This window comes from Manis pentadactyla, chromosome 11, assembly GCF_030020395.1.
Source record: "Manis pentadactyla isolate mManPen7 chromosome 11, mManPen7.hap1, whole genome shotgun sequence".
Classification (NCBI taxonomy): Eukaryota; Metazoa; Chordata; class Mammalia; order Pholidota; family Manidae; genus Manis; species Manis pentadactyla.
In genome coordinates this window covers 48,122,411-48,143,443 of record NC_080029.1, presented here as the reverse complement: position 1 = coordinate 48,143,443, position 21,033 = coordinate 48,122,411, and the positions used below count along the sequence as shown (strand labels likewise).

General features: G+C 43.8%; 1 protein-coding gene across 1 annotated transcript in view; it reads left to right on the top strand.

The window, feature by feature from the left end:
• Positions 1–21,033, top strand: part of GNG2 (G protein subunit gamma 2) — a 108,066-nt gene that overhangs the window by 70,996 nt on the left and 16,037 nt on the right. The window contains exon 3 of the mRNA XM_036917848.2: positions 16,543–16,658. Within this exon, the coding sequence (XP_036773743.1) occupies positions 16,572–16,658 (87 nt within the window). The 5' untranslated portion in view covers positions 16,543–16,571. The remainder of the gene's footprint in view (positions 1–16,542; positions 16,659–21,033) is intronic.

Here is a 21,033-nt window from a genome sequence, read left to right as displayed (position 1 = left end):
AGGAAGGTTTCTCAGAGAAAGAGAGGCTTGAGCTGGGAAGTAAGGTACAGGTGTGTGTGAGGGGATTCTAGAGGTGGCAGAATTGTGGCCACCATGGGCATAAGCTGTGTGGGGAGAACAGAGAACAGGCTGGTTTGGTGGAGGAGTGGACCTGGTGATGTGGGGCAGCCGCAGGCAGTGGGGACTTTGATGGAAATGTTTGCTGTGTGTGCACAGATGCTCTGCTGGCCTTTACATACAGAAAGCAGGCCTGAGGATGAGGCAGAAGCCAATTAGCCTCAGTGTGCTAGGCTTGCAAGTTTATTCTGTGGCCACAGAAAACCTTTGCAAACACTATAGGTGGATATGAGTCATTGCTTCCAGAAGATACCAGTGCCTTGCTGACGGTTTTAGAAACTTATTGCATATAGTGTAACAGGTCACACACACAAAGTGCTCAATAAATCCTTGCTAACTAATTTAAAATCACTATTGATTTTCAAATAATAGGTTATCAATACAAATCAGAAATGTCAAAGCTGGATGTAATGATATACCCACTCTCCCCCTCAAGAAAGATCCATCCCCACAACCTTTGGATTGCTTGTTGAGTTCTTGCTTATTATTAAGTTTTCACTTAATTAGAGTCACAGTTGGCCTTGATCATAGATTTTTCCCTTTGCCTTTCTTACTCCTTGATTCCTTTTCCATGTTCCTTCTTGGGAGGCCTGGAGATTATGTATGCAGTGTTCCTAAGTCACAGTGCTCAGCAGTTGCTCAGGACATGGTGGTGGTCATTTTCTATTCATGCCTGCTCTTCAGAGAGCCTGCCATGGCTGACAGCATGCTATGACAAACATTAGGCACACACATAAAATCCTCAAGTTATTATCCCTACTTTGCAGCTGAGGCACAGCAGCCCAGAAAGGTTAAATGATTTTCCTGCTGTAACACAGCTGAGCATGTTGGAGTGGACTAGCACTCGGGTTGGCTCTCTCCTAGTGCCTGCTTTTCCACTCGTGTTCCAACTGTCGGTTGCATCACAGGGAACATCCCAAACAGCACAGTGATAAAGGCAAACCTGAGTGGAGGAAGTCCAGTCCTTACTGGGGGGCTGCAGCTGCTCAGGCCGAGGGCTGCTGGAGCTCTCCCTCTGAAAGCCCGGGGGGTCGCTGGAGCGGTGGCCTGGCAGCTGGCGCAGGCAAGTCTCCCTGAACTCCACGGCTTGCCTTCAGCTTGAGATCCACTGGGGATTCAGGATTAAAGCAGTGGGTTTTTTTTTCATTTTTTCATTTTGATATCATTAATGTGCAATTCTTAAATAACATTATGGTTACTAGACTCCCCCCATTATCAAGTCCCCTTCACATATGCCATTACAGTCACTGTCCATCAGCATAGTAAGATGCTATAGAATCATTACTTGTCTTCTCTGTATATAAGCAGTGGGTTTTTAAAAAATAAATTAATTAACCAATAGATAATTTCCTACAAGGAGGCAGAAGGCGCTGCCTGTCAGATTCCCCCTTGCCTGCTGTTGGGAGTATTAGACATCAGTAGGTTAACAGAGCCATTTCTATGGAAACAAGCTCATTCTTTCTATTTTTTTTTTTTCGACCCTTACTGGCTCATGGTCTAGTCTTCCATATAAAGAAAAGAAAAAAAAGAAAAAATCCAATAATCCAACATATGCCATGCAGAATACTAATCTTTTTTCCCTGGTGTGTACAAAGCCCATCTAATGTCTAAGAATGTCAGCTCGTGTTTGTGGCTATAAACTGCTTCCTTCTCCAAGGCTCTGATAAAAAGGAAAAGCTTATGTGTCGTTTTTAAATTGCAACATGGGCCTGTTCATTCCTGTTTCATTTTACAAAATCTGTGAAATCCATGACTTTGAGTCAACATTTTGCAAGGGCTGTGTCTCTGTCAAGGCCGTTACAAGCCGTTAGCCAGGGATGCTCTTTCCAAGATGAAGGCTGCATCGTGCAGAGATGTTATTACAAAAGCAGCAGTTCACTGGAAAGCAGAGAGCTCGCATTCCACATAACGGTGACTGGCACCCGAGTGGGGCAAGGAGGCTGTAATCTTACTCTCCACCCACCCGGCCCCAACGGCTCCCATGCTGATTGGAGGGAAATCAAACATGGTTTTGTGGCAACATCCCAGCAAAACCACATGGAAATAGGACAGAGTGGATTTTGAGTTGACACGTTGCTCCCAGTTCACTTTTCCCCCCGTTGGCCCCACAGTGCTTTCGTTTGGTGCGACTCCACACCAGACCGCATTCACGTTACCTCTCCCCAGAGCTACCAAGACTGAGGATTTACCATATGTGTGTGAAAATGACCAAGCATATAGGGGTCCCCAGATTAGGATCAGTCTGCTGCCTGTAAACGGGTGAACTGAAAGGGGCTGGAAGAACATCTTTCCCTGAGGAGCTGGCTTCAGAAACACCCTTCTCACTAATATTCTGGCTGAACCAAGTTTCAGTTTCTTCCTGCTGAGGGATGCAGGGCCTACTACCCTGGAGTTGCTGCGAGGATTAACTGGGATAAAGCCTTAAGTACTTGGCACAGTTCCTGGCACATGTCAAGTCCTTGGTTATAAGTTAATATTCCTTTTTAGTAAGAGTGGCTGGTACTCTGGTGAAAGAACAGAGCTTTGGACCTATAAAATCAAATTCCTGGAAATGAGAAACATGAAAAGATTAGGGTTGGGGGTGTCGCTTCGAAGGCACCTGTTTTGTTTCTTTACAGATCCATCCTTCACCTTAGCCATCACTGTGTTGTCCAGCTCCCTGCATCTGGCTGGCCACCTGTGAACTCCTTGAGGCTTCACAGGGAAAGAAGGCTTCCAGTGCTCCCCTTCCCTTGTCCTCCCTCCCTGGCTCCCCTCCTCACCCCTCCCTGCACTTCCCCTGCCCTCTTTAAATGCCATCCAGTGCCCCATGGAGTCCAATATCATTTCACACCCTCTATTCTCTAAGCTGTTCCATGCCCGAGTCTGTGTGGACACGCCCTACCCCAGGCTTCCCTGTCCCCCGATTATTCTCATCTCCTTTTCTGCTCTCCACCTCCAGCCTCCACATGGCTGCTCAAAATTGAGCCAAGGTAAGTGACAAAACCAGGACATGGTGACACCCAAAGATATCTTTGTGAAGTGTCCAGTTGTTGAAACACATGACTGGCAAAGAGTGTGTGAAGGTGGATTCCAACCCTGGTACCCCGAGGTTGGAAAGCATTGAGGGAGAAACAACATGCTTCACAAATAAATCCTTCATTGATTGAAAATCACTCTCCACCCCCCACCCTGTATGGAGAACCAAAAAGAAATGTGTTTGCTGATTAGTAGAAACTGAAATGTGCTATTTTTGGTATTTTCAGGTCAAAGTGGCCACATGGTAGTTCAAAGAAATGCCTAACAGAAGAGCACCCTGAAACCTGGCAGAATATATTATTGTTCGATTCATATTGCAGCCACAATTCACCAATTCTGACTAGTGTTCTGAATGTGAAAGGCTTCCCAGGCATGGATATCAGCTGTACTCATTATGTATAATCTAATCGATTTGGTGATGGTGTGCTTGTTGAGTAAATTAGGGTAGTGATCAAAAAAAAAAATTGAGTGGCAAAATGGCTGAGCTATACGTGTAAACAGTGAACAAAGACATTTATCCAGGTGATTAATTGTAGAAGCTCTACAAATTCTAAATTGGAATACTTTGAAATTAGTCTTCTAATTCAAAAATAACTAACAACCATTCGCCAGTGAGATGGTTAACTGACAGATTAGACTAATGAAGATACTATCAAGTGACTGGGAGACCATAAACCTCTAATTTGTTTTCTAGACCTAGCATTGTTTGTTTTATTGCCAGCGCAATCCTAACCTGTAAATGCACAAAACAAATAAATCAAACCCCCTCAGCACCTATTGCAAATATCAAAACACAGTTTTAAGAAACCCACAGTTGTAATTAATGTGAAAGGCCATGGGGAAGCCTGTCTGAAAGCTGTGCTTATAAACACTATGAGAGTATGAAAAGAATCCTCCACAATTAAGCTATACTCTTATAAGGCAAAGATCCTATTATAAAACATTTATTTATCTTTGTGCCATAGAAATAAGGGGTTTGTGTTTACTCCCAAGCCTAAATGACAAGAAAATGTATGGTTTCTTAACATAAAAGTTCCTCCTAAAAGAAACTAAAATGTTGGATGTACTTTTAGAGAAAGAAAACTTATCTAATGGTTATTTTTTTATAACAGACCTATCTCTCTCATGTTTAGCAATGGGGGGCAGGGCTCTCATCAGCTGTAAAGAATAAAATGCCTCGTGTATTTTTGTTGAGGTTGGAATTCAGGTGGGATAATTAGGACATTCTTGCAGGGCCCTGCCAATCTCTCTCACACAAGCTCTGTAATTGTTCGAGGGGTTTTTGTTGTTTGTATTCTTTTTGTCCACTGGCAGATATACCCCAGCGTAATCTCATTCCACCAGCACATTGCAAGAAACAGACTGTGCTCTCTTTCAAATAATCAAGGACTAAGTGTCCATAAAGCATGATCATGCTAATGAGAATGATGGGGCACTTAACACTTATTCACCTGTGGTATGGAAACAGGGATAGTAAAACATAAGTATAAAAGCACAGTTAACTGAACTTTTCCTTGTAGAGAACCTTCTTTGAGCAGATTTTTCACACATGGATCTATGGCTATTTTTTCAGTGTCTTTCTCTTCAAGGGTACTATGTCCCTTTTGAGCAACACAATTCATTGTTGCCTGCCACTCTGCAGAGTATTAGAGTTTCTGCCTGGGCTTGCTAAATGCCAGTAGCACCCCAAGTCATTATCATAACCCAGACCCCCTCAACTCCACATTTCCAAGTGCCTCCTAAGGGGTGGTACCTCCCCCGTTTGAGAACCACTGCCAATGAGTCTAGTGTGGGACTTAGAGAATAGATTGAATCCTATTTGGAATCTCCAGTGGGTAGATTATTAGAATTAAAAATGCATATTTTGGCTATAGAATTCTGAAAGAATCTGCAGCATTGTAGTTCTCTGATGCAAATTCAGAGATATAGAACCACCCAGATTCCATGCCATAACTTGCTTGTCAGATGATCTAATATTTGAAAGGTGCTACCAAGTGCTGAACTGAGGACAGCTTGCTGGACCAAAGAGCATCATTCTAGCACTACCCAACCTTTGTTCATCACCCCAGCTGACTCTCAAAAATGTTCTTGGATCCCAGGGTGACCTCAGGACTCTGGAGTTTCCCCAAGAAAACCAGACTTTGACTTTCCTCTGCCCCACTGGTTTCTAGAAGAGGATGGTCCTCTGATGGCTCAAGGGCCTGGCTGGACCCCTGCAGAGGCAAACTCCAGTGCATCAAAAGGCAGTTCAAAGAACAGGCTGATGGAATAAGGAGGGTATATAGAAATTAATCACTCTCTTTTTTTAACTAAAAGTTTTTTGTTGTTTGTCTTTAAGAGTTGTGTGTGTGTGTGTGTGTTTTAAAACTTTATCCATATGACCTTTTCAGCAGAATTTTACATTTTCTTTTAGCTATTTCAGTGGTTAGGGTATTCAAACCATTTCCTTCCTACTTAAAAAAATGATTTCTGCCCACTTTGGGTTACATATAAAGTGAAACAGGAACATTAGTAAAAAATATCAATGTGTGTCTGTGCTTCTCTGTTGGAAATGCCCAAGCACCTAACAGGACTCTGTCAACGCTTTTTCTTGGTCTCATTACGTTCATAGTCATATGCAATCTCATTGTTAGCAATTAGTCTTAACTCAGGTAGAAATGGAAAGCAAAGTTTTCTCTCACCCATTAAGAATCAGTGTTGCAGCATTTCTGTACACTAACAACACTCTGAAAAGGAGAGAAAACAATTCCATTTACAATAGTGTCAAACAAAATAAAATACTTAGGAATTTACTTAGAATAGAGTTAACTTAGGTATAAAACAGAGAACCCAGAAATAAACTCTCACATATATGGTCAAATGATTTTCAACAAGGGTGACAAGACCATTTGGTAGCGAAAAGATGATCTTTTCAACAAGCTTCCAGGGAAACTATATCCACATGCAAATGAGTGAGGCTGGACCCTTACCGAATTCCATATGTAAAAATGAACTCTAAATGGATCACAGACTTAGATGTAAGAGCTAAAACCATAAAAATCTCAGAAGAAAATACAGGGCAAAACTTTACAACCTTGGATTTGGCAATGATTTCTTGGATGTGACACCAAAGGCACAGGCAACAAAGGAAGAAATAGATCGAACTTCATGAAAATGTAAAACTTTTGTGCATCAAAGCACACTGTCAACAGTGTGAAAAGGCAATCCATGGAATAGAAGAAAATATTTTCAAACCATATATCTGGTAAGAGATTAATATCCAAAATATAGACAAAACTCCTAAAACTCAACAACAAAAGACTTGATTCAAAAAATGGACAATGGAACTGAATAGACATTTCTCCAAAGAAGATATACAACTGGTCAATAAGTACATGAAAAGATGCTCAACATCAGTAATAATTAGGGAATGAAAATCAAAACTACAATGAGATACCACCTCACACCCTTTAGGATGACTATGAAAAAACAAACAAACAAAGAAACAGAAAATAACAAGTGTTGGTGAGGATGAGGAGAACTTGTAACCCCTGTGCACTTGTGGTGAGAGTATAACATGGTACAGTCACTATGGAAAACTGAGGCTGTCTCTCATAAAACAATGATTCCACTTCTAGATACATATCCCAAAGAATTGAAAGTAGGGTCTTGAAGAGGTATTTGTACACTCATATTCATAGTGGCATTATTCACAGTAGCTAAAAAATGGAAGCAAGTCAAGTGTCCATCTACAGATGAGTGGATAAGCAAAATGTGGTACATACATACAATGGAATATTATTTGCTTTAAAAAAAGAAGGAAATTCTGACACATGATACAACATGGTGAACCTTGTTAGTGATGCTGAGCATCTTTTCATGACCCTTGAGCACATTATACTAAGTGAAATCAGTCAGTTGTGAAAAGACATCTTGTATGTTTCCACTTTTATGAGATATGTAGAATAGCCAAAATCATAGAAACAAAAAGTAGAATGGTCATTTCCAGGGCTGAGGGGAGGGAAGGATAGAAGTTATTGCTATTGGGTATAAAGTTTCAGCTTTGTAAGATGAAAAGAATTCTGTGTGTGTGTGTGTGTGTGTGTGTGTGTGTGTGTCTGTGTCTGTGTCTGTGTGTCTGTGTTTAATGCATTGTCCAGCCCCTCACACTTAGAGGGTAGACTAACTTTTCTTGTTTACCATAGCCACTTTTTAGGAAGACACCTATTTTTACGGAACACTCATCTAGGACTCTGTTGCTCTTTCAGACTTCAGGAGGGGGATTTTCTTCATTGCTTTTGTGGAAAGCAGCTGGATGTGAAAAAGAGGAAAATGCATGAAGTGATTCTAAAAGTGGCACTAGATTCTGTTGGGTCATATCATAAAACAAGAACATTCAGGATGTATCTTCCTAAAACTAGGAGCACAAACCAAAGCCTCTGTTTACTTTTTCTCTTAAGTCCATTTAGGTTTTTCAAACATGGTCTCTCCCCAGCATTTCTAGACTTGCATCCTGTCCTCTCCCTCTTTTTTTCCCATCTCAACCTCCACCTCCCCACTTCCCAACTCTGCCTGCACAGAGGTCTCCTCCCATGGTAGGTAGAATAAAGGCCCCCAGAGCTGTCCATATCCCCATTCCTGGCACCTGTGGATATGTTATGCTGCAAAGGGGGTTTAAGGTTGCAGATGGAATTAAGGTTGCTAATCACTTGACCTAAAGATAGGAAGGTTATTCTGGACTATTTAGGCAGGCCCGGTATAGTTACAAAAGTTCTTAAAAGTGGAAGAAGGAGCAGAGGAGAGTCAGAGGAAGATGTGACTACAAAAGAGGTAAGAGTAATATGACGCGAGAAGGACTCTACTCGTCTTTGCTGGCTTTGAAGATGAGGGACAGGGCCAACAGCCAAGGAATGCTGGCAGCCCCGAGAAGCTAGAAAAGGCACAGAAACAGATTCTCCCTTAGAGCCTCCAGAAGGAATGCAGCCTTCTGATACCTTGATATTAGCCCAGTGAGACCTACTTCAGACATCTGACCAGAATTGTAAGATAATAAATTTCTATCATCAAAGCTACTAAATTTGTAGTAATGTGTTATAGGAGAAATAGAAAACTCATACATTTTCTATTTCAGTTTCCTCAGGACAGCCACAGCTTTTTCCAGGGGACATGAACAGGCATTAGGACATACATTTTCCTAGATCCTCAAATGAAAATAAAGGGGAATTTAATCAGTTAATGGCAGCTCTGTCAGCCAATGACAGAGAGACCCTTAATAATGGTAGTGTAAATAAATAAAATAGGTGCTTATTTCTCTTCACATAAATGGTGAGCCAGTTCATAGCTGGCCTGGTGGCTCTACAATGTCAATAAGAAGCCAGATCCTTCCTGCTCACCCTGGAGGGTAGACTAGAGGTTCAAAAGAGAGTTCTGTGGTCAACAGGACTACCTTCTAGGCCAGTAGCAGAAGGAAGGGGAGTCAAGGGCACACCTCCTCCCTTCAAGGACACTTCTGCTTAGCTCATTGGCCAGAACTTTATATAGCTATATCAAGCTACTGGGGAATATATCTTTCAGCAAAATATTCCTAGTTAAAATTCAGGGTTCTTATTACGTCTGTTAAAAAGAAAAAGAATTATTACTAATAAAGAAGAGAAGGGGTATTTGAAGGCAAGCTGTGATCTCTGCCACAGGCTGCTCTGTGATCTCGTTTAGATTCAAGGCCAGAAGAATAGCTGGCCAGACTCCCAAGGCTCCCTCAGGCCCAGTGAAAATTTGGTGGTTCTGTGATAGTCTGAATTCTAGTGTGAAAAATTCTAGTTTGGAAGAAATGTTAGCCTCACAGAACAGTGTCCAGGGACTTGTAGGTCACGGCTGCTTCGACCTTTGGGTGATTTGGGAGAGTTAGGCCACCTTACTGGGTAAGCCAATACTTAATCTTGGCCCTGTGAAGTTTTATTGTTTGGCTATTAACTGTGTGATTTGGAATCATACAGTTTCCCTGTGGGGCTCAAATGATTGGGTCCCTAACCATGCTGATAATCATAGTTGTTAAAGCCTCCTCCTTTTAATTTTTTGGTTTTTACATGCAAGATCTCTCCCTTGATCTTCAAGCATATCTAAGTAGAGGTTAGAGACCTTTGTGGCTTCAAAATCCCTTCAGTCTTTCTTCCCATTTTATTGTTCCAAACCCTCTGAAAATAAATTGAAGGAACAGTTATCTTCCAATTTATACTGTAAATGTTACTGGGATATTTTTCAGGCTTCCTTATAAAAATAACACTCTATGAAGGGACCTCTGTGTTTATAGGGAGTTATACATAACTTCTTTTGTCTTGAAGAAACTATATATCAGGAAATAAATGCCAAAGGAGATACTTTTCCTTTTTTTGGTAATTAAAAATTGTTCCTTGATTTTATTAGATGAGTTAAAAAAAAAAACCCTTATGTTGAACTTATTGTGTGTGAGTCAGCCTTCTGCATGTTTTCTGTGTGTTCTCTTTCCTTTTTGAGATGGTACCATGATCCTGCTTTATCCCTAGATAAAAATATTCCCCAAAGCTAACAGAATCCACAGTTTTTAATATAAGGTCTTCAGAACAATATTTGACTAGTGCTGACTGAAGCAGTGTTTTAGTGCTTCTCAGTTCTTGGGTCATGCACTCCAGTTGAATTGAAGCTCCCAGACACTGTTCTACTGTTGGGTGTCGTTGACCTTGTGGGGCACATTGACACAGATGGTCCTGAAACAGCGTATGGCACCTTGACATGGACCAAGACCTAATCAGATTGTGGAGGAAATGGAATAAAATAGAATAGTTTCCAAGATGAACAACAAGAATAAACTGAGATGGCAGGTCAAGATAGAAGAGAAATGAGATTGGAGGGAGTAGAGGCAAAGAAGGGGACAGGGTCTGGCAGAGCAGAGCCAGAGGCAAGGAAACTGTCTCACAATCTACATCGGCACAGAATTCCACTCTAAACATTTATGTTCCATTTCCATATTTATAAAGTAATCTGTTGTGCTTAATTTAGAACACTATTGGTGAACTCACTGATGTAATTAACAATTTAGATGTGGCAGTCCTTCCCCCTTGACATTATAGATGTGAATTGTGAATAATATGAATAGTTGTGAATCAAGCCTTGTTCCAAATAGTGTGAAGAGAAATGACTATTTAAAACAATGATGGTTAAATGTCTTGCCAATGGGTTTCAGCCACGGGCAAGTTTGCTATGGATTCAGTGTGACCAAAGAAATTGACAGCAAAACGTTCTTTGGGGTGAAAGGGTTTATTACCCGGCTTGTTCTCCTGGTGGTAGGTCGAGCACTAGCATCTCTGCCTCCGCCCAGAGCACTAGGCCAAGCTCTATATATAGCACAATAATAGCTTATTGCCTAAAGGTGTGGAAGCGGCAGCCCAGCTACAGGCCAGTTAGATCATCAGGTGGTTTAAGTTCAGTGAGGATCCTGGTCATAGGAACCCCGACTTCCCCACACTTCACCCCTCCAGGATTCTCACCTTACAATCTGCACACTTTCAATCTTCCGCCATGGTCCCCGTGCAAGAAAGCTGGAACAATGTAACCAGATTCCACAATAGCAACAGAGGATAAAAACAACTTAGAGATAATAAAAATTAAGATATAGCAAAATTTTGATACAAAAATTATAATAATTCTCAAGCCAGAGGAGGTTCCTAATAACAAAAATTATAATAATCCTCAAAGCAGAGGAAGTTCCCAATCCACAAAGACTTCAGGGGCGATAGGACACATGTTTTAATGCCACCAACATAGGTAAATCTTGTCTATCAGGTAGGATGCATGCAAGAGAGCGGTCCTGTGAAAGAACTGTAGCAGGAAGGAGGTCCCTTCCAGGTCTAGTGTATGATACTTTTACTCCTTTCCCCGTGGGGGTTACTGAAGGGTCTATATATAGTGCTACTGGAGGTGCATGCACTGGCCACAGTGATAAAACAAAACTCCCGGTAAGATGCTCTTACCTTCTGGCTGTTCAGGATATACTACTGTAACCTTTGGTGGCCACTCTGCTGTTATGCCAGGAATACACAGGAGGCCAGCTTCCAGACCTTGTCCCCAAGGTGCCAGGAGAGCCAGCCATCGTTGGTCCATGTGTCAAAAGGTCCAAGACCACGTCCACTCAATGGAGTCTCTGGGGTTCAGTGCAGTTTGGCCGGCAGCAAAATGTTATTCTGGTGGCCAAACCTCAGCTTCAGTGATTCTTCCTTGGTTTGTACTTGCAGTTGTATAGGGGAGGCAGCCATATGTGCTAACATTTCTATGGGGCTCAGGGCTCCCTTTTGGGGTCTCTCATTCAAACACTGTAGCACAGTCCATAAGCGGACTGACCATCCCCCACAGACTATTGGTATCTGACATTAGTCTGAATTTTAACAAGCCATTGTGCCTCTCTATCATGCCTGCTGTGGTAGGATTATACAGCACATGAAACTTCCACTTGATTCCCAGCTGTTGTACCCATTCTTGCAGTGTATGTCCTGTAAAATGGGTGCCCTGATCACTTTCAATCACCTGGGGTTGGCCATAGGCCGCAAAGAGATGCTCCAGGCCTCTTTTGGTCACCTGCTGGTCTGCACAACAGGTAGGAAAAGCAACCAGAAGTCCAGTAGCTGTGTCCACACAAGTCATCGTGTACCGATATCCTTCTGACACAGGTAGAGGCCCAGTATAGTCTATCTGCCACCTGACGAGGGGTATAGGCCCCTTAGCTATTGTCCCATGTTGCTGTGGAACTTGGTGTAAGTCCCTTTTGGAGCACACGACACACTCCTGCCAAGCTCTACTAACTTCCCCGAAGGTCAAAGGCAAGCCCCACCAATGGGCTACAGCCCATATTATCTTTTGCCCTGTATGCAACAAATGCTGTAACCATTGGGCTACATCAGAGGCAGGCTTTCCTTCTAACCAACGTATCTGGGCCAATTTATCTGCCTCATCATTTCCTGGGGATGCCAGTGGCAAATGACCTGTCACATGGTATACTGTAATTATTTTGATCTGACCACAGGCCCATAAGTCTTGCCATAATTCTTGCCCCAAAGGGGACAGTGACCAACCAGCCAGTTGGCATAGTACCAGGTTGGTAGCCACAGTGTCAAGCCCCAATAGACAGCCCAGCTGTCAGGGCAGACAAATATAGGGGAGGGCTTCTTGCTGATCACAAGCCACAAAGCCCACAATTCTGCCCATTGGCTGCTCTTCCCCTCACCATCTTCTATCCATATTGCCTCAGTCTTAGGTAGGAAAGCTATGGCCCTCCATTTTGGGGGCTGCCCATGGCTGGAGCCATCTGTGTACCATGCAACTTTGGGTATAGGGGCTCTTCCCTCCTGATAGGGACTCTCTGCTACTAATGGTTCAAAAGCCAGTTTTTCCCTGCTTTTCACTAGTAGATGTCACTGGCCCCAACAAGCATTGAAGTTCTTCACTCAAGGGCCTACTAGAGAGGGCACTACGCTGCTATAGGTAAGCACCCCACTTGGCTAGTGTGGGTGTTTGTGCCACACCACTTTTGGCTTTTGGGTCCAGTCTTGTACCCACCCCAAGATGGGATAGGTGGTTATTACCTTTATTGGGGCCATTGCAGTGATGGGTTCTGGAGCCAGCAAGGCATGCTACATGGCAGCCAGTTTTTTCTATCAAAGTGTATCATACCCTCTGCCCCTTTCCAGAGTTGTGACCAGAATCCAATCGGTTGGTGAGTTTGTTCAAGCTGCTTCCAGAGACCCCAGCCATAACCATCTTCAGTGACATGGACATCCAGCTCACAGGGCCTTGATGGATCTATCACACTCGAGGCCTGCACGGCCTTGACTGCCTGTTTTGCTGTAGTAAAGGCAGATGCACATGTCTCATCCCAGTCCCACCTGACACCCTTTTGTACCAACCAGTATAAGGGCTTCAGAATTTGTGCCAAGTGCTGTATAAACACTCTCCAGTAGCATAGAATACCCAGAAACTCCTGTAGCAATGCTACAGTTGTGCGGGTAGGAAAGACCTGGACTTTGTCTATAACTGCTTCTGGTATAACTGGTCTTACCCGACCAGATGTCCCCCAAGAATTTAACAGACAAACCAGGTCCCTGAACCTTGGTGCTGTTCACAGCCCATCCTTTCTCTTGTAAATGTTGCAGCAGTCTAGGTGCTGCACCTTCTTGATCTGAAAGAGAATCAAATGTGAGCATGACATCATCAATATAATGGTACAGCTGCACTGTTGGCAGTTTCTCCCATGTAGCCAAGTCCTGGGCTACAAGTCCATGACAGATGGTGGGGCTGTGGAGGTATCCCTGTGGGGGGATGGTGAAAGTCCATTGCCATCCTTCCCACATGAAGGCAAACTGTTCCTGACTTTCCTGCTCAATGTCAATGGAAAAGAAGGCATTAGCAAGATCTACCACTTAATGGTATGTTCCTAGTTCATGGCTGAGGGTATCCATCATGTCTGCAATAGAGGGACAGCAGCATGCATAGGGGGTATGACTTTATTCAGTTCTCTGTAATCCACAGTCATACACCAGGAGCCATCTGGCTTTTTTACAGGCCACACTGGGGAATTGAAAGGACTATGGGTGGCTTTATAATGCCCACCTTTTCCAGCTCCTGGAGAGTTTCTGCAATCTCTTTATGCCCTTCAGGCAGTATGTATTGTTTGGTATTAGTCACCTGCTGAGGCACAGGCAAAGCTATGAGCGGGTGCCTAGCATGTCCCCTCAGAACTGCCTTCACCACATGTACTCTCAGTCTGAACTCACCGGCAGTGGTCTGCAACCATAGACCCTGCAGGATATCAATCCCCAAAATATACTCAGGAATAGGAGATATATACACAGTATACTCTTTTGGGGGTAGATGCCCTATTCCCAAAGGGATTTGGGCTTTTTTTACTCTGATAGCCTTCCCCCCATATCCATCTATAATAGTGGGGTTCCCAGGGAACCGCTCAGGATTACCATGAATCAGTGAACATTCAGCCCCTGTGTCCACCAGAGCCAGGACACATTGTATGTTCACTGGGGACCAATGATAGCTATTTCAACATGTGGCCTCCAGTCTCCTCCTGGTCCCTCAGGGCAGATACCTTGACCTTCCCCTCAGTTAAACCGTGTTCCCCAATCACCTCATGTGTGGGCTCAAGTGAGGTTGGCTTGCTCCCCAGCAGGAATTCTTGCAAACACACAGGCTAGATTCGTGGCTCTATCTCTGACCTCTGCCTCTTTGGTCTTAATGGCTGGAACTGCTGCTCTGGTTTCAGCTGTTGCCATAGCGTTAGTAAGATCCTATTGGACTTTCCCGGTAATTTCCTTCCATCTGCTCCTGCCCATATTAAATCAACCCACATCTGGGTCCTTGTAACCTTCATAGGGCCCTTTAAATTCTTCTTGTGAGTAACAGGTCTTATTTCTTTCCAGATTCTCATTGCTTCTGCCTCTCCTAAGTCTGCTACTGTACATGTCACCCCCCTTATGGGATGCCCTAAGTGAGGGGAAAGAATGGCCACTAGAGACCCAAAGAGGGATGTGGGAGCCATTTGAAGCACAATATTTCTCATCCCAGTAGTGAAAATCTCTTCTTCTGGGTTATAATCCTCTGGACTATAAATGGAATTTCTTATGCCTAGCTCCTGTAGCACCTGTTGGAGTTCAGCACATGTCTGCCATCTAACAGGAGAGGATGGCAGATCACCCGGATTGGGCCACACAGTCTGAAGTGCAGCCATAAGCCAATCAAGGAGGGGGTGAATCCCTGGGGTCTGATGTGCATTTTGTAATTGCTGCCTCAAGGCAGGCTGCACTGTCAGGGAAGACAGCTTTCCCATCTCTGATCCCGACAGAACAATTCCATCCACCCCTAAGTCCACAGACACAGGAGCCAAGCTGATATTGACTCCACTGTCTTCTGCCTAAACAGGGAGCCCAATTCCACCAGCTCAGCCTGAGTATAGGGGTGGACCGTAGAGTGCTCCACGACCTGGGGAGGGGGCTGCTCCTCTCCTTGGGGAACTTTCAGCTGCTGAGTCTTTATTTCATTTACAACCACTGGGCGTGCTTTCAATACAGGAGGGGCAGTGCCTCCAGCACCACCCCTTCATCCTTCTCCAGCTCCTCCATTTCTGGGGCTGATGGCACCTTTCTCTCCTCAGGGAATCTACTGAAGTTTGCAGCTTACGTTCTCATGCCGCCATTCCTTGGGTCTCCTCTGTAGACCTTTTTAAGACTGTGAGAAGCAGCCAACCCACAGTCCCCACTGCCTCCCGGGCACTCTGCTTCTCAAAGGATCTGCTTACTATATCAAGAGCCACCCCTACTGCCTCAGGTGTCTCCTCCACTTGCCTCCAGTCCTGGGGTGGGGCCCAGTCCTCGAGGAGGCAAGCCACCTCAGACCACATACCCACTGGGGGATGATCCACTGTCTCCCCACTCACAGGGGCAGCCCGCTGAAGCACCCCTCCCATGAGGGCAGCCTGTCTTTTTCCTTGGTCAACACTGAATCCTGCCAACTACGCCAATTATCTTGCCAATGGGTTTCAGCCCCAGGCAAGTTCGCTATGGATTCAGTGTGACCAAAGAATGACAGCAAAACGTTCTTTGGAGTGAAAGGGTTTATTACCCAGCTTGTTCTCTGGCAGTATGTTGAGCACTAGTGTCTCTGCCTCTGCCCAGAGCACTGGGCTGAGCTCTCTATCCAGTGCAATAATAGCTTATTGCCTAAAGGTGTGGAAGCAGCAACCCAGCAACAGGCCAGTTAGATCATCAGGTGGTTTAAGTTCAGTGAGGACCCTGGCCGTAGGAACCCCAACTTCCCCATAATAAACAACACTGAAAAGCCACACATCCCACTGCAGTGTCTCTGCAGTAAAATAGACTGAGGTGGTTACAGTTAATCAGATTAGCAGTGGAGCCCATGGAGGTGATGCTGAAAACTTTTATATATAAATATAAAATTTATATATAAATTATATAATTTATCTTTCCTCTATTTGCTCACCTTTCACTCCTCATGCTCTGAGGGCACTTAACACAGTACCTGACAATAACAGTACCCAATGCATACTGTGACTATTAACCATCTTGAACTTCTTTAAGAAACTAAGATAATTTTAATAACTTGCTTTCTTAGTGTGGTGGCATATCTTATTCCAATTGATCTGGTAAATATTCTTCATTTTTTTTTCCCCTGGCAGAGGATGGAAGGGCAGAGGGCACAGGGAGTTAGGAAAGCAAACCTCATCTTGTGGCCTCCCTGCTGGTCAGACTCAGAGCTGCCTTGAGGTGCCCCCGGCCCGACCACAGCCCCTCTTTCAGGGTCTCTTGGTTAGGATGAACCTGCAAGTCTGACAGCTTGCGAATTCTCTGATGTGTTCTTCCTCCTTGTCTTCTTTCCTAGGGAGGCAGACGAGCCCAGCCAACATCCTGATGGCGAGCAACAATACCGCCAGCATAGCGCAGGCCCGGAAGCTGGTAGAACAGCTGAAGATGGAAGCCAACATTGACAGGATAAAGGTGAGGACAGCGCAGCGCACACGCTTGTCTCGCTGGGCATCAGCGCTGTGATGTTCGGCACCTGGCACTGACCCATCTTCTGTAGGAACAGATGCAGTCCGCGACGGTGGGAGAGAAGCGATGATTGGGCAGAAGTTAGTTTTTCTAATGGGTCTTTGCCTTCTTTAGATTTCTCCAGAATAAAATGATAGTATGAATTAAAACTGGTTCTCCATGTCGACTTGAAAACAAAACAAACAAAACCATAGGTTTGGTGAGTTCTATCTGAGAGCACACAACATATTGGTCCCCCAGCTGACCTCCCTGACCTTGTGGAGACCCTCTTCTCATTTGAGTTTTAGCTTTTTCTGTCCTGGTTTATGTTCTCAGTTGCAGTATCTATGTATTATGTCTAATCCCTCTGCTCACCATTGCAGGTTATAATTCTTTTCCTCTTTATACCCTACCTGATTTTTTTCTTCAAAACATAAAAATCACACATGGTCTCCTTAAGAAATCAAATGGCATAAAGGTTTAATAAAAGTTAGTGATCTACTTCTTTCTTTCTTTCTTTCTCTCAATCCCCAGTTCTAACCTGAAAGCTTTGCCTTAAATTGGACCTAACTCATATTGGACCAAGACTTTAAATCCAAACCCTTTGTTGGCAGATTTTAAATGTAAAGTTGTCCTCAACAATATCATTATTAACAGATAGCTACTGCAGGACAGCTACTGCAGAATTCTTGTTAACTACCAAAGCTTCACTTCCCCAAAAGACCCAAGCATTTTTTGAAATAAGACTCAGAAATGTATTTTGTTTTACTAAAATAAAACTAGAACATTCTTCCAAATGCCCTTTTTAAAACTATAATATTTTTTCCTATTTTCTTTGTACCTGCCTCAGTAACCTGGACAATCGAGCCATCCTTTGGAGTGTGCTTCTAAAGCAAGGTTCAGTAATTTAAGGCTCAGGAGCTAGATCCAGCCCACTACCTGTTCTTCTACATGAAGTTGCATTAGAACACAGCCACACCACTCATTCATGTAGGTCTGTGGCTAATTGCATACTGCAGCAGCGTAGTAGAGTAGTTGCAACAGAACCCATGTGGCCCACAGAGCATGAAATATTTACCCTTACTGAAAACTTTCTTGACCCCTGGTTTAGACCAATGGTTCTCATAACATTTGTACATTCAAATCACCCCGGAGATTCTATAAAAGGACCAATTCCAAGACCACACCCTTGACCAATTAAATTAGATTCTCTTGGTGTATGATTCAGGCATCAATTTTCTTTAATTATCAGTTAATTTCAATGTACAGTCAAGGTTTAGAACTAGAGTCCTAAGTGAAAGGGTTCGCTCCTAACTCCTATCAGACAGTGCCAGAGTGAAAGAAGAGTTGGTCTTCTCCCATAAATAAACTGAGCAAATATCCATAGATATTTTACCATCTATGCTAAATCTTGGTTTGTTTTTGTTTTTGTTTTTGTTTTAGTCTTGATAATGGGCTCTAAGATGTAAACAGCTTTAATTTTTCTTTACTCATGAATGAAATTTTAAAACAGCTCTCCACCACTGCCTGCTCCTTCACCATGCTCCTCTTCTCCTCTTTTACCCTTGCCTCTTGTCTTTTCCTCCCTTGCTATAAAAGCTGACAGTGGGAGGAAGAGGACAGAAGTAGGCCCTTTCAGCCATAAGTCAAACCTCTATCATTCCTTGCCTGAGTTACTGACTGCAAGGGGCTCCTAGCTGACCTCTGAAATCCCATCTCAACCCCATCTCCATCCCCGCTATCATTATCCCACATTGCTGCCAACTTTCTAAAAGAAAAGAAAATTGTACTTTTTTCCTCTCTGAAAATTTTTTACTGATTCCCGTTACCTATGAAATAAAATTAAAACTCTTGGGCTGGGTAGGCAAGGTCCTCTGGACCCTGCCTTGTCTTTGCAGCTTCATCCCCTTCCTTTGGTCCACATGCCTTACTGAACCACTTGTAATTTCCTTGATGGGAACGTCAAATGCCTGGAAGATTCACCCTCCTCTCTCTACCTTTCCACTTTGCCAACTCCAGTGACTCCTTGAAGACTCAGACCAGTCATTTCATCCCTTAAGAAGCTTTCCCATCTCATCATCAGGTTGGAGTTTTGTTGCTTTTCAGGTGTTCATTTATTCATTTACCTAATAAATATTTTACTGAGAGCTTTCTAAATTGCCAGGCCTTGTGAAGTCCTAGAGACACAGATATGAATAAAGATGAAGATGATTCTTGCCCTCAGCGATCTCCTAGTTTAGCAAGGTGTTACAAAGAATATGACTAAGACCCATCATTGGTTGATGCAAATAAGGTACCCAAGGAGCATAATTACCAGATATCATCAGAAAGAAGCCAATACCATACCCTGGTACCCTTTCTGTACTACTTCCAAAGAAACCAGAGAAATCACTGCTGAAAGAGCAACAAAGCGTCAGGCTGATACACTGAGCACCGATGGTCACCTTCCTAGGGGATCTTCACATCCAAGTGTCTGGATCCCTCTTGACGTCATTAGGCCTTAAATTGTTGGAAATACAGCAGCAGCCTTTATTTTAGCATTTATTCTGCACATCACAGCCAGGCAGGCCTGCTGTGGTGAGGTGTCAGATTATTTTTAGTTTATTTGTTGGATAAAACTGTGGCCACATTGACACAGCTGTCAGCTAGCTCGTTTAGGCTTTGGTGATCTGCCTGTACGAGTCCCTTCAAGGCTTCTGAGCATTCAGGCTTTTCCACCTACTTTCTGTGCATGACCCCATCAGCAGGAAAGGGCTTCTTTCTTAAGATTCCCTTTTTGTGATTTCCCAGTCACAGTAGTGACGTCTTCAAGCTGCAGGGCAGTGGTGGCTTTATGTACATCTGACAGAGCCTCCTGCAGGTGAAATAGGCTGTCAGGGTCCCTTAAGCAGGGGGTGGCCTTCTCCTTCCTGTGGCCTCCAGAATAACTCCGCTGCACAGAGGTCTACCTTATGAGGATCTGAATAGCATATTCAGTTTTAAACCTTCTTGTTTCCTATTCCTTTGCATCACAGATCCTGGGAGATTTGGGCTAATGAACCCATTATCTGTTCATCAGCCTCAGGCATATATAAGTTATACTCCCAGCCTTCCTGTGTTTCTTTGTTAGCATTTCATTCAAGGACAGAGTAAAGAGAAATCACAGGCAGGGGTCTGAGGGGAGGAGCAGACAGGGCTGTGGAGATTGTGACACTGAGTCACATGACACAGCAGTATACTCACACTGGTGCAGGGCAGTGGCCAGTGAAAGAAAGCTTGTCCTGAGAGCACAGGTTGAGAGAGCGTGCATGAAAATGAAGGACAGCAGGACTTCAGTAAATCTATTTATGTATCACTATATTAGGACTCCTTGTGTCTCTAATTACAGGAACCTACCCCAAGCTAGCTTAGGCAGGAGGAGAGGGTTGGTGTTAAGGGAGGCAGTGTGTCTCAGAACCCCAGGGCAGAACTGCGGCCAGGCTGCCAGTGGGGTGGGAGCGGGAAGAGCATCAGGAAGCGTGTGTGCACTCTGTCTCTGCTTCTCTGTGTGTCTGCCTCTCTCTCATCATGGGAAGATTTGATTTCTCAGCTGCGTCTTCTAAATGGCAGACATGATGGCTGCCCGTGGCTCCCAGGATTCCATATCATATATAGTTCAAGCCCCATGAAGAAAGATAAAGATTAACACAATGCCTTTTAGTCTCAATTTCATATGCTGAGTGGCATCTCTGTTCTAGCAAGAATGAGCCATCTGCAGTTCCAATCAACTGATGTTGCAATTGAACCACCCTGCACAACATGGCACCTAGGAATTAACCCACCTGTAAGGATAGGTAGGGGATGAATTATTAAGTAAGGGTAAGAATCATTGTAAGCTGGAAAAATGCTCTTCGGCAGAGAGTGTTGTAACATTATGAAGAATAATGTAAATGAAGGGCACAAGAAAGCCAAGGCTGGAGTGTGGATGAAGTGATTACTCCTTAACTGAGTGGATGCTCTATAAATTGACCCCACATAAAAATTTCCCATTTATTTTTCATTTCCCCTAGATATTCCCAATAGAACTTTCCATCTTGATCTCCTTGCCATCCCAAGAATATGCTATGCAAATCTCACTGTTACTCTGGGTCCCTCACTGAGAACCTCCTTCCCCTTTTTCCTCTCCTAGCTGCTGTAGGCACAATGTTTGCATCCCCACCCAAAATTCAAATGTTGAAATCCTAACCCCCCCAGGTGATGGTAGTAGGATGAGGGGCCTTTGGGAGGTTGTTAGGTCATAAGGATAGAGCCCTCGTGAATAGGATTAGTGCCCTTAAAGGGTCTCTTATCCCTTCTACCATGTGAGATTACAGTGAGGAGATGA